The following is a 14,169-nucleotide window of genomic DNA, read 5'->3' on the forward strand; positions in this document are numbered from 1 at the left end:
TCTGGAAGATAATAGGGTACTCCAGAAATCGCCTTCGAATTTGACTGGTGTTCTTGGACTTCCTCTGTGTGGTGCTTGACCAGTTCATGTTCAACATCCAACAGTAGTTGTAAGCAAGCACAGACGTGGTTCAAGGAGCCCATTATCTCATTTTTTTTTATGGGGACAAAGGGCCTTGCGCTAGTGCACGAATGGCCTCGGCCTTGGTTCAGGGGAAATTTCACCAATGCCAAACTGTGAAAATTATATGCATGCACGATGTGTCTGCGTGATCGTGCACACGTTCCTGTATCCACTCGTTCTATTCAAGATAACATTTAGCTGAATTGCCTAGAGATGTACCCCTCAGATTATATTGCCATGCAAGTGAGAGTTACTGGCGCTTGCGTGACATGTACTTGGCGGCTGGCAGAAACACTAGAAGAGTGCCAGGAGATTGTTTGCAAGAAAAAGGCCCATGGACATCCCACGTTGTCTCCTCGATGCGGTGACCAACGTTTCCACATGCTTCAATTCCCTTGTGATAAGGGGGCTAGTTCTACAGTTAGAAAAGAAAAGGCCCTGTAAACATGTACATAATATTGGAAACAAGCAACAAGCATTTTACCCTCTCTGTTGAGACGATATTTATATGTTCCCACCATCATCTGAGTAGCTTTGTACCGATACTTTCATCCAGTTTATCGATAGTTTTTCTTCACTCGTGAATCTCGACCATTAGGAGCCTATGACCAAAGGAAGCTTCAATAGATATGCTTCAGTTGAACTCTGTTCATGCGTCAAGAAATGGATCTAACAAAGTAAGAATAGTGATGACTCTTGCCACTGCATGACTGCTTTCATATGATAGAGTTCCGACTCTTCCATGCCCATATGTAACTTCTCGTGTTAATTTCGTTGGATATCAAAGAAACCATGATTTCAGATTTGTGCGAGGAAGCAGTTGCAGACTATTATCATAAGACATACATATATATATATATATATATATATATATATAGAAAAATCTTCTGAAAATCTGAAATGAACACATTCTGCTTTGCAGATGACGCTAAAAATGAAGAGCAGCTTCCATGCCAACCGAAATAAGGCATTTCTAACATTGCTTCCCCTGGTGATGCGGTCATCCAGATTTAGAACAATGTCAAGACTACACTCCTCGTGATGCTATAAGGATCATGTTTGGTGGCCTCATGATCACAGCAAACATGAAAATAAAAGTTTGTGGACCAGAACATTCAGATACCCAGTAAATTGATGCCACTGGACGTGCGGCTCAACAGTACAGGCAAGAGAGGTGTAGGCTGGAACCCAGACCAAACGATGTTACCGAGGCAAAAGATAAAAAATGACCCAAAAAGGCACTATGACATGTTGGTCATTCTAATAGCATTCCTCTATTAAACACGGCTTAACAAAAGTCCTCAGAACTTTCTTCAGCATCCCCCACGGTACAGCCCCAGTTTTTGAGACCAAAAAGAAAAGCAGATTAAATCAAAATCATTTAACTTTTGTCTTAAAACTCCTCAGCAGGGAGCACCCAGCTGACCAGAGTTTTCAAAAGCCACAACAGGCATTGGCCAATGATGGAATTCTGCAACCAATGGTGACAGACAGACCTCTTCCAGATAATCCTTTAAAATAACAGAATGTTAAAGAGAAGAAAAGGCAAATATAATCTATTTCACAGAATGATGAACAATAATTTCTACATTCAGCATCTAAATATCCAGCAGTAGCATAGTAAGATGATGTGTTGTGGCTGAAGTTAATAAATTCTTTCAGATGACATGTTTTAACCAATGGTGATGGAGAGACCTCTTCCAGATAATCCTTCAAATAACAGAATGTTGAGGAGCAGAAAAGGCAAATATAATCTATTTCAATGAATTATGAACAATAATTTCCACATTCAGAATGTGTATACCCAGCAGGAGCAAAGTAAGATGGTGTGTTGTGGCTGAAGATTATAGATTCTTTCAGATGACATGTGCGTTAAGTGAAAGGAAAGTTTGATATCAAGCAAAGTCCCACGATCTGCAGATCCTGCAACAGTATCCAACCCAACAGCAATTTTGAAACTGGTAGGGGAATACTATTGTCCAGTGTCCAAGGCTATACCAAAACCATCCCCTATGACAAACCATGATCCACGTTCTCCTTTCCATCTTCAACTTTTGATTCCTGTCCTATACGGTGAGCCACATCATAGGTTGCATGAAGCCCAACCAAGAGATAGTAGAGTATCATCACCGCAGTGCATATGAGGAACCTCCAGAATGCTTCAGACCCCAGCGAACCAATCAAAAAAATATTCATCCCAATTGACAATGACGGCAAATATGGAACCAGGGGAACCCCCCAGAGCTGTGGAGCACGTCGCTGTGGTAGCAATTGCATACCCAAAGTGCCCAAAAACCAAAAAATAACAGCAACCACGTAACCAATCCATCCTCCAGTGTTTGAGTGCCAAACTGCTGTCCCTCCAACGCAAGAAGCGACTATAACAAACAGACAAACCAAGAACTTGCCAAGGTCACTCTTTGGAGTCTCGCCTTTAACATAATACCGTCTTACCAGCAATGCAATACCCACGAGCATAAAAATTGACAGTGTACTGAAGGAGAACACGCTAGACAAGACATCCAAGCTAGAGAAGAATGCCACAACAGAACTAAGCAGAGTGATCAACAGAGTGGCATAAATAGGAGTGCCGGTTTTCGGGTGAACAAGAGCGAACCAGGGTGGGATCATATGAGATCGGGCAATCTGAGTCATATACCGAGCTTGTCCAAGAGCCCCGACCAGCAAACTCGCGGCCATTCCCTTGAGGGCACAAATGCTGACGACATACTTGGCCCACTTCATCCCAATCCTCGAGAAAGCAACAGAGTAAGCAGCATTGCAGTCAATTTCGGTGTACTTCTGCATCATGGTCAGTGCTAGAGCCATCAGACAGTAAATCACGGTGATCACAGTCATCGAACCGGCCAAACCGATCGGTATGTCCCTGGATGGCTTCTTGGTCTCTTCGGCCATGGTTGCGACCATATCAAACCCTGTGTAAGACCAGTACACAACCGCTGCGGCTGTGAAAACACCACTCGCTCTATAGGGGACAAAGGGGTTTAAATTCGACACATGCCCATGAGAGAACCCAATCGTCAGAATAAGCACTATGACCCCCGCACTAATCACAGAACCGATCCAATTCAAGCAAGAAGCCTGCTTTGTCCCAGCCATCGCAATGCTATTAGCCACCACAAGCACCGCAACAGCCATCGGGTCCAGGAGATTAAACCCCTCGGCCAAACCCTTGACATGGAATCTAAGGAAATCAGGGTCGTCCTTGATCATGCTCGCGAAATACGAGGTCCAAGAACGACCCAAGCCGGCCGCGCCCACAATGGCCTCCAAGAGAATATTGCCAGCCGCAAGGAAAGCAATGAAATCGCCCAGCTCGATACGCAAGTACGAGAAAGACCCACCTGCGACGGGGATTTCGACCGCGAACTCCGTGTAGCAGAAGGCGGAGAGCAATGCAGATAGGCCGGAGAGGGCGTAGGAGAGCACGATGGCGGGGCCGGCGCGGTCGTGGGCCTCCTGGCCGGTGATGACGAAGATGCCCGACCCGACGACGGAGCCGAAGCAGAGCCAGATGAGGTCCCACCAGCTGAGGCAGCGCTTCATGTCATTCACGCTCTCCTTCCTGAGCTCGACGAGCTCTCTGGACTGAGTCGACCGGTCGAGGATGCGGTCCCTGAGGCGAGGGAAGGTCTGAGACAGGGCCTTCCTGTAGGAGGCGAAGTTGGCGAAGGACTCCTCGGGGAAGAAGTCCTGCTTGCTCCATCTCCAGTAGCTGCTGCTGCTCCTATTCTCTTGCTTCTGGGCATCCATGGCAGGCCGGGGAGGTTCGGACAGGATTCAGGAACAGGGGAGGACGTGCATGTTGCCTTTGGCCGCGATGGGTACGACTCCGAATTGGAATGCAATTTATTTTTCGTTCTTCTTCGGGGGAAGTTTGGATCGGCAAGCGTGTGGGGAGGTAGGTGATTCATTGGAGTGAATCTGGACGGCAAATGGTACCTAAAGGCAGCTCTTTGTCAAAAAAATGCTCTTGATCGTGTCGAGACTGCTCAAGCAATTATTGTACCCTCGACAAGTGCATCGAGATTTTCCAAAATTGACGGTCTTGTCCTGTCTTTCGATATACTCATCCCATATCTTGATCTTCATCGGATCAAAAGGCAAATTTTTATACTCTTGAGAAGTACATCAAATATTTTCAAAGTCCACGTACTTATTCCATCTTTCTATAAAATCATCCTATCTTTTGATTGGATCAAAACCACTCAAGCAATTTTTGTGCTCCGAAAAATGCACCAATTTCATTACTCTCTCTATGAAGATCTTTTTCTCCTTTCGCCTTCTCCACCTCAGGAGGATCGGATAGTTCATCACCCTATTCTTTTGCCCGGTTGAGGAGGTGGCTTGGGAGTCGAAAATATGTTTTATTTATGATTTATTCATCCGTCTCGACTGTTGTGTTCGATGGAAACCAACCTCGTTTCAGTAGAAAATATTAGGTGGAAAGTCAGATGCACCTAATGTTTTCTCTCTCTCTCTCCCTTTCTCCCGGGAAAACTTCGCCCTCCTTTTTTGACCTCTTCTCAAAAATTTCAAAGAAGAGAGGCCTCTCTCTCTTCCCTCCCTCCCGTTTACCACGGAGGCTTCTCTCTATTTGTCGGATGAACCATGCCCCCACCGTTGCCTTTTAAGGTGGGAGTCGAAATTCACTCCAGAAATTATAGCCTCCCCCCACCTTAACTGCCTAAGAATGTGAAAATTTAAATCTCACCTCCCCTTTCCAAATTGGAAGGATGGCGACTGGACCAAACCCGTAATTCTTCTCCTCTCTCACTCACTGCGGTTTTGGGAAATGAGAAATGAAGAGCCACCAAGGAGAAGCTTCTCCATTTTCCTCTGCTCTTTCTTGTTTTCGCCCATCGTCCTAAAGAAACCAGCTCGTGTCCCTGTTTTAACTCCGCCATTGAAAAAGCTCCTCTGCTGGCGGCTTTCTAAATGTTCTCTTGTTCTTTTATTATCACATTCTTTGTTGAAGTTCGCTCCTTTCGCATGCTCTGTCTTCCTTGTGAGCTCCGTGGATGTTTGTTCTGATTTACATGAATTTACTCTTTCTCTTTGCATTCCTATGTAAGACAACTTGGTTGTTTAAAGGAGTTCAGCAGAGGCAATGGTTAAGAAATGACACCTTATATGTTACTTCGTGGGAAAAAGAAGAGCGTACAAATCAAACTTCAGGTAAACCACTTGACTCCCCTGAGCGGAGTTCATTTCTCCTTTTCCCCTCATCATGTGCTTGTGATGAAGCAGCTAAACATCGTGAGACTTCCCATTTATCTTTTGTTCCCCTGTTTCTGACTTCTATGCGACATTAGATTATTGCAGAGGAGATGGACATAGATGGCGTGCCGAATAGTTTTAATTCTTTGTGATTGGTTGAAACTGCAGGATGGGACGGGATGCATCAAATAAGGAGTTAATGACACAGGTGAATTTGGGAATGTAGATGAGATAGATGATATTTATCACATATCGCAATCAACTCAAAAAGATCCTTGTAACCTACCTAGTTGGTGGAGGAGAAAGGGTTACCGGTCTTACTATTAAGCAAACTTCGCTCAGTTTGAGCTCTAAGGTGGATCAAGTGTTTGATGTCTTTTAAATGCCATTAGAATACTCAGTTTCGCAACTTTGGAATTTGCTGGTATTTCGTATCAATATGTCCTGACGGGATATTTTAGCATTTGTCACGTTAGAAATCTCTTCAGCAGTTCTTTCAAGGCTTAAAATGGCTGGCGTGACCCATGCCCTGTCCCACTTAGAATTCCTTTGTTTGTTTTGCCATTACTTCCTGCAGGATAGATACTTGAGATTGGTTCCCCAGGAATTTGTTAGTATGGGAGGTCACAGCAAAAATAGAATTCATTGTGTCAATAGGTTTGTGGCTAAATTCAGGCAAATGTCTTTGGAATCAACTACAAGGCTGTTGGCAGCAGGAATATCTGGTTCCGGTGATGCTACATCTTCTCCTACAGCAACAATCAGTTTTTCCACATATTTGCTTATTTAGTCACGGTGTTCTGAATCAATCATTCGTTTTCTAGGTGTATGATCTTTGGAATTCAACAAAACTTGCATGGATTTTCTTTTTTGTCTAGAAGCTACGCACTCTTTACATGAGTTGTTGTAAGGAATCACATTAGGAAAAGATGATGCCTAAGATGGCTTTTTATATATGAAATGACACTCCAGCATTAATATTAGAATTGCAGTTCATGTGTTTTGGATTTCCATTCCGTTGCACTGACTGGTTATATATCAAGTCATACACGCATTTTGTCGAAAGAGAATATCGGTGTTTCTCCATAATTTGAAGGTGTTTTATTTTGTGTAATGACACTCCTGCACCCGAACAAGTGTATATGTTAGTCTACCACTTTGCTTATGTTCTTCTGGAGGTGTCTATCATGTTATCTGGCAGCTTGCAAGCGAAGCAGTCTCTCTTCCAGACGCGATGCATAGAACAATGCTAGTTGTCATAAAATTGGTTCACAGAGCAATACAGCAGTTTAAATGATTATCGTAACTAGCCATGTAGCTCAACATGACAATTTTGATAATCCATGTCAAGATACCTGCTGCTTCTCATGTGCATTTACCATGATATATCCAAGGAGCTCAGTATTTGTTATTCTGCATTTCTGATTTACAAATTAGGGAGATGATGGATCACCTTGGCTGCAATGCACATGAAATACGTTGAAACTGCGTACTTTTGATAATCTACAAAGCTTTTCTTCACTGAATATCAGATGAAATATGTTACCATTCTGTTCTATCTAAACATTACTTATGTGAGCATGAGTAGAAGCAGAATGGAACCAGAGGGAAAACTAAAAAGAAAGAATCTGAGCACGTAAAAAGATTTCTTGTTACTGGCTGACATTACGCGAAGAAGAAATGGCCTGATTCTATTGAGTCTGCCATTTCCACTCCAATCACTTAATTTGTATATCTTAACCATGACCCGAAAGGTGCATCCAACCTGCTGCTCAAAATCTTGCGGCCAAAAGATCCCATCAAAAAATTAAAAAACATGAGCCATGGCCTGAATTTTCGCAGCCGAAGTTGGGGATTGATTTTCTTATGATGCATCATCGGCTTCCATTGATCTAGTCATTGCCTGAGGTATAGTCAAGAATGTAACATGTCTCTTCGCCTCCAGAGCTCCAGAGAAAGCTTACGTACTTGGGTGTTTGATACGGATTCTCTGGTTTGGCCGCAGCCGCTTGCGATATCTCTCCTCCGCTTCCCATGTGTCTTTCTTCACCATTTACAAAAAAATCCATGTACTGACTCAACGATTAAGCATCTAAGGGCCCAACTCGTGCAGCAGATGCCACATGAGCAATCGGAATTCCTGCAACGAATCAAAGAGATGCGATCCTAGATGCACAGATGCCACATGATCAGAATGCACAAGTCATTGGGAAATGAAGGGCCAACTCCCTTTCTCATCTGCCATATAATTTCTCTACCCACGATAATGATTGAGAGAGGAAGACTGCATCAATGTTTCAAGAATTGAAGCACACTGCCCTACTTCGAAAATTGTCTTGAGCTCAAGCATTTTGAAATGCGAACATCGTGCTCTATAAAACGCCACTTGTCTATACAATCTTATTCCTAGTACATTAAATAAAGAGAGAAGAATGCACAAGTCATTCAACAAGTCTTCCCTCGTTATCCAGAAGAAAACAAAAGCATGCGATATCGATCATTGGGGACATGGAACAACCATTTAACTATCAAGATGGCCAAGTAATGCAATTCACAGTAACAATCTAATTGAACAATAATTCAGGCAGATTCTCGAGCCATAACAAAAATGTAGTCTGGCGAGCATCGAATGCAATCTGTAACAACTCGACAAATGCAAACACTTATCGGGTCAAACCCAACTGCATATAAAGCTCACCTGTGGTAGTCTTGGTATACGAGGCAGAGAAAATGCACATAGTGAGCGGCAGGGGATTGTAAGCATCCTGCGACAAGTAAAGCATACCCATCCAGAAGAAAGGAAGAAAGAAAAGCGTCTTTGCTAAGCGCACAATGTGGCTGTTTAAATAAAGGGACAAAGACGTTAGAAAATAAAGGGTTTTTAAGCTCCAAATCAAAGTCGGGCGAAGAAAAGGAAAAAGAAAAGAGAGTACTTGTGTAGTTGCGAAAGAAACGAACTTAAACAGAGAATGTGGTAATAACAGAACAAGAGCATTTTAAGCTCACCACCGGCTGAGGAGCTTTTCCAATGGCCGTGTTGATACAGGGATACGAGTTGGTTTCTTTTGGATGATGGGCGAAAACAAGAAGGAAAGTTGCCAAGAAAAAGCAGAGAAAAATGGAGAAGCTTCTTCTTCTTCTTCGCCATTCACTTCTCATTTCCCAAGACCCTAGTGAGAGAGAGGAATGAAGTGAGCGCGGAAGGTTCGACTCGAGCTCGTTGGAGCTATCCATCGGGTTCCGGAAGGTGATGGCGGAGGCGGCTGCGTGGTTCATCCAACAAATAGAGAGAAGCCTTTGCAGCAACGGAAGGGAAGAGAGAGAGGCCTTCCTTCTTTGAAATTATCAGAAAAGGCAAAATGGGAGGGTTGGGCCAATTCAAAGTCGGTTTAGATGCTCACCCGCAAACATAATTTATTTTACATAATTCTGAACAGTAATTTATACAGTCGGTATGTATAGACCCAGCAGAAGCAAAGTAAGATGATGTGCTATGGCTGAAACAAGTGAGTCAATCGAAAGGAAGATTTGATGTCAAGCAAAGTCACGATCTGCAGATCCTGCAAAAGTATCCAACCCAAAGCAACAATTTCGAAAATGGAAGGGGAATGCTACTGTCCAGTGTCCGAGGCGATGCCAAAGACATCCCTATGACAAGCCATGATCCACATTCTCCTTTCCATCTTCGATTTTTGATTCCTGTGCTATATGGTGAGCCACGTCGTAAGTTGCGTGAAGCCCGACCAAGAGATAGTAGACTATCATCACCACGGTGCATATGAAGAACCTCCAGAATGCTTCAGCGCCCAGCGAGCCAATCAAAAATATGTTCATCGCAATCGACAAGGACGGCAAATATGGAACCAGGGGAATCCCCCAGAACTGTGGAGCACGCCACTGCGGCAGCAGTTGCATTCCTATAGTGCCCAAAAACCAAAAAACAACAGCAACCACGTAGCCAATCCATCCTCCAGAGTTTGAGGCCCAAACTGCTGTCCCTCCAATGCAAGAAGCAACTATAACGAACAGACAGACCAAGAACTTGCCAAGGTCGCTCTTTGGAGTCTCGCCCTTGACATAATACCGTCTCACCAGCAATGCAATAGACATCAGCATAAAAATGAACAGCGTACTGAGGGAGAGCACGCTAGACAGGACATCCAAGCTAGAGAAGAATGCCGCAACAGCACTAAGCACGGTGATCAACAGAGTGGCATTGATGGGAGTGCCTGTTTTCGGATGGACAAGAGAAAACCAGGGGGGGATCATATGAGATCTGGCGATCTGAGTCATATACCGAGCTTGTCCAAGAGCCCCGACCAGCAAACTCGTGGTCATTCCCTTTAGGGCACAAATGCTGACGACATACTTAGCCCACTTCATGCCGATCCTTGAGAAAGCGACAGAGTAAGCCGCATTGCGGTCAATTTCGGTGTACTTCTGCATCGTGGTCAGTGCCAGAGCCATCAAACAGTAAACCACGGTGATCACAATCATCGAACCAGCCAAACCGATTGGGATGTCCCTGGACGGCTTCTTGGTCTCTTCGGCCATGGTCGCGACCATATCAAACCCTGTGTAAGACCAGTATACGACCGCTGCGGCTGTGAAAACACCACTCGCTCCATAGGGGAGAAAGGGGCTTAAATTCGACACATGCCCATGAGAGAACCCAATCGCCAGAATAAGCACTATGACCCCCGCACTAATCACAGAACCGATCCAATTCAAGCAAGAAGCCTGCTTTGTCCCAGCCATCGCAATGCTATTAGCCACCACAAGCACCGCAACAGCCATCGGGTCCAGAAGATTAAACCCCTCGGGCAAACCTTTCACGTGGAATCTAAAGAAATCGGGGTCGTTCTTGATCATGCTTGTGAAATACGAGGTCCAAGAACGACCCAAGCCGGCCGCGCCCACAATGGCCTCCAAGAGTATATTACCGGCCGCAATGAAAGCAATGAAATCGCCTAGTTCAATACGCAAGTACGAGAAAGACCCACCTGCGACGGGGATTTCGACCGCAAACTCCGTGTAGCAGAAGGCGGAGAGCAATGCAGAGAGACCGGAGATGGCATAGGAGAGCACGATGGCGGGGCCGGCGTGGTCGTGGGCCTCCTGGCCGGTGAGGACGAAGATGCCAGACCCGACAACGGAGCCGAAGCAGAGCCAAATGAGGTCCCACCAGTTGAGGCAGCGTTTCATCTCATTCTCGCTCTCCTTCTTGAGCTCGACGAGCTCTTTGGACTGAGTCGACCGGGTGAGGATGCGGTCCCTGAGGCGCGGCCATGTCTGAGAGAGGGCCTTCCCGTAGGAGGCGAAGTTGACGAAGGATTCCTCGGGGTAAAAGTCCCGCTTGCTCCATCTCCAGTAGCTCCTCCGTTCTAGGTTCTGCGCATCCATGGCGGCGATCCCCGGATGGTTGGGGGGGATTGGAGAGGATTCAGGAACCGGGGACGACGTGCATTTGCTTTGTGGCCAGGATGATGCGAATCGAACTGGAATGCATTTAAATCCTTCATTGATTCTTCATTCTTGGGAGTATAGATTCCGGGGCATCCCACAAAATCAGGGGTGTGGCGACCGTGTGTTTTCGATGCGGAATTCCAGCAGGTTCCAGTACTTCGTGCTGGCTTCGGCCCTTTCCCAGGAATTTGGTCGAAGAAAGGAGTGAATCTTGACAGTGCCTTTCTCTAGGACAGCGTTCGACCAGATTTCATAGCCAACCCACGCCGCCAACGCGACATGAGATGGAGATTCGGATCCGAAAGGAAAGTCAACGAGATTGACTTTTGTTTTGTAAGACAGCGGAGACTGCACGCATGGAAAGCCCAACGACGGGCAAATGATTCCCAGATTTTTCCTAGATGTCCATCCGTCCGAAGGGGCAGCAAGCTAGCAATAGCATCATCCATCATCATCCGTCAACTCTTTGCTTTGCCTGTATGTAGCCTCGATTGCCTATTGCATTCCGACCGCTCCACAGGAAATTCCCTCTGCCCTTATTAACGTACTCCAGCTTGGTAGACGATGATGGTGATTGACTACGCCTATGCTGCATTCGGAATTTGACGTGGACACTGTGACAACTGTCCCAGAAATACAGGAACGACATTGAATCAATTGCCTTCTTTCTTTCTTTTTTATCCCGTCCAACATAAATAGGTTTTCCCTCTATATCTAAGTTTGACCAGTTCTTAATCTTTTTTTTCCGGATGTGTCCCAAATCAAAAACTTGTGTGTACTAATTTTTTTGAATTATTTTTACGTACTTTAAATAATTAAAACGTGATTTTTACTCGGCATAGAATGCCTCGGATAGTCAAATCTTTTGGGAATTAGTGGCATCCAAACTCTCTCCAGATTTTGTTCGCATCTTTTAAATAATAGGGCATTATTAATTCATTATTTGTTTAATTCCTAATAGGGGAAAATTCACCTATATCCATGTATAGCATGGTATAGCATCTTCTCTTTTCAATTAAGAAATTAAAATGTGGCGATAATGCTTCCTTTATCATTTTTTTTTCGCACTCGATTGGCATTGCATAATAGATGGAATTATTGCATATAGACTCGAAAAAAAAAAGGGCTATGCTATTTTCATCTCGTATATGATTAAATTCACCTCATTTTTCACTAAAAATCAAAGTTACCCTCGATCATTCATTTTTATTCACATTCCTTCTTTTTTATTATTTTTTATTTAATTTTTAATCTAGTCATCATAATTAATAATTTCATATGTTTTATGTTTATTTAATGTGATCATCTCGTTATATCAAAGCATTATTTCTTTTTAATTTTAGATTTTACTTCCATAAAAATAAGTCATGTCAAAAAGAAAAATTTCTAAGAAACCTAATATATTTTTATGTCATCGAACAAAATTATGGATTAATTGTCCACTCAAATTTAGAGATTAACATAGACAATTTTTCAAAACAATATCATTTTCATAAATTTTTATATATGTTGTGCATATCACCATCAAACCATTTCTTATCTTGATATTTTTCGGGAACACTTTGCAAGTGTAATTTTGTCAAACTAAAATGATGAGACTTCACTGCCATTTTTAAATAGACGTTTCTTAAATGTTATGATTTAATTACATCTCATCTTTTAAATTTTCTTACTTGGAGAATGTAACTATGATTTTATTTTGGAAATTCTTTACAAAGATTTCTTTTCCTTTTCTTGTTTCATCAATCATCCCATTATCTGTACATGAGTATAAAAGAGAATTGATAAGAAAGAATTTAATGATGATATGCACAACAAATGTTAAATTTTATAAACAAGTAATTGCGTTAAAAAGTGTCTATGTAAAAAAAAATTATAAATTCTACTTGTCAATTAATCTACATTTTTTTTAGATGACGTTAAAAAGAATTAGGTTTATTAGAAACTTTTCTTTTTGATAATACTAATTTCTACATAAGTAAAATCTAGCAATTAATTGAAAATATGATGCCTTTAATAACATGGGATACCCACAATCAACAAAAAAAATGAAACGTGTGAAATCTTAATTATGATAACAATATCTTATATAAAAGTCAAAAATAAAAAACTTAAAAAAAGAAGGAAAGAAAATAAGTCTGGGCCACCACTTTAAATTGCAATTGAATGATTGAGGGCAATTTTATCCCCCTTTGATGAAATTTGAGTGGATCCAATAATATAAAAGGTGAAGGCTAGCGTTGCCAAAAAAGCGCCCGTTGTACAGGAGGGATTTCCTTTTATCATTACATTAAAGGAGAACAGCAATCTTTGTACAATAGGAATTTATCTTTGTTTCCTTTTCTTTTTGGCAAGCAAAGAGTACAATGTAAAAACAAGGGAAAAGGAATATTTCATGGGTTGCCTGGTTGTAAAAACAAAGCAATCGGTTCAAGAGTGGAACACATGCTAAGCTATAATCCTATAGGCACCACGGCCTCACAATCTTTTATCGCGAGATCAAAATGTAATAAATCTCAACGGTTTAACAAATTTTAGCTTGATAATTGTGATTTTTTTAGAGAATTATGATTTTCCCCCAACTTCCGACATCATGGCAAGTTACCCCGTGATGTTTCAATTTTAGTAATTTGCTTGTTGCCATTTCCTCCCTAACATTGACTCTAGACAAATTACTTCTCAAAATCCAACCTTGTTACTAGTTTTGAAAGGCAATTTGATCTCATATCATCTCTATACATGATGAAAAATATAAAGACTGCTACAAATACATATTTCATAACTCATGTGATGTTGACTCGATTATATATTGATTGAAACTTTAGTCACGTACTTTCTCGTTTAATATATTTATGGAATATCCTTTTACAATTTGTATGTATATACTTATATAGCGACTCCACTGTCAGTTAAGTGGTCGGAGATCCAAGCGACATTTGGTCGAAATCAACTCTACGGGACACATTGCTATTAATTTCTAAAATTCGTGGGGGCAAATTAGGATGACCAGGATGATTGAGATCCGCACTCATAAAGAATTTTGTTTGTCCCGTCCAAAGATTTAATTAATATTTATTTAAAAGAAGAATGTCATAGTCATCTCACCTTATGTCACTTCTTGGTACTACTCTGTTTTTTTTTTTTTTTTTTTTTTTTTATGTAGGTCTTTGTCATAGGGTCAAATACTATCTCTTACTGACTCATTAACACGTCACTCACTTCAACATCAAGAAATTCACAGCTCGTCCAGCTCCTAGCCTCTCCCTCTCTCTCTCTACATGTGTATACATTTGTATTCATATATATATATATATATGAATATTTAGTATAGGTAAAAAT

General features: G+C 42.3%; 2 protein-coding genes across 2 annotated transcripts; both read right to left on the bottom strand.

The window, feature by feature from the left end:
• Positions 1-1,489: 1,489 nt before the first annotated feature.
• LOC104450042 (cationic amino acid transporter 8, vacuolar) lies at positions 1,490-4,165 on the bottom strand. Its single transcript, XM_010064437.3, has one exon. It carries the CDS (start codon positions 3,895-3,897, stop codon positions 2,134-2,136), a length of 1,764 nt encoding a protein of 587 aa, XP_010062739.2. The 5' UTR covers positions 3,898-4,165; the 3' UTR covers positions 1,490-2,133.
• Positions 4,166-6,949: 2,784 nt separating this feature from the next.
• Positions 6,950-11,296, bottom strand: LOC104450045 (cationic amino acid transporter 8, vacuolar). Its single transcript, XM_018875298.2, has 2 exons — positions 8,371-11,296; positions 6,950-8,202 (listed from the first exon to the last, which is right to left on the bottom strand). The coding sequence occupies exon 1, from the start codon at positions 10,765-10,767 to the stop codon at positions 9,013-9,015; it is 1,755 nt and encodes a 584-aa protein (XP_018730843.1). The 5' UTR covers positions 10,768-11,296; the 3' UTR covers positions 6,950-8,202; positions 8,371-9,012.
• Positions 11,297-14,169: the final 2,873 nt, after the last annotated feature.

The sequence above is a fragment of the Eucalyptus grandis genome, chromosome 6, assembly GCF_016545825.1.
Source record: "Eucalyptus grandis isolate ANBG69807.140 chromosome 6, ASM1654582v1, whole genome shotgun sequence".
NCBI classification, from domain to species: domain Eukaryota; kingdom Viridiplantae; phylum Streptophyta; class Magnoliopsida; order Myrtales; family Myrtaceae; genus Eucalyptus; species Eucalyptus grandis.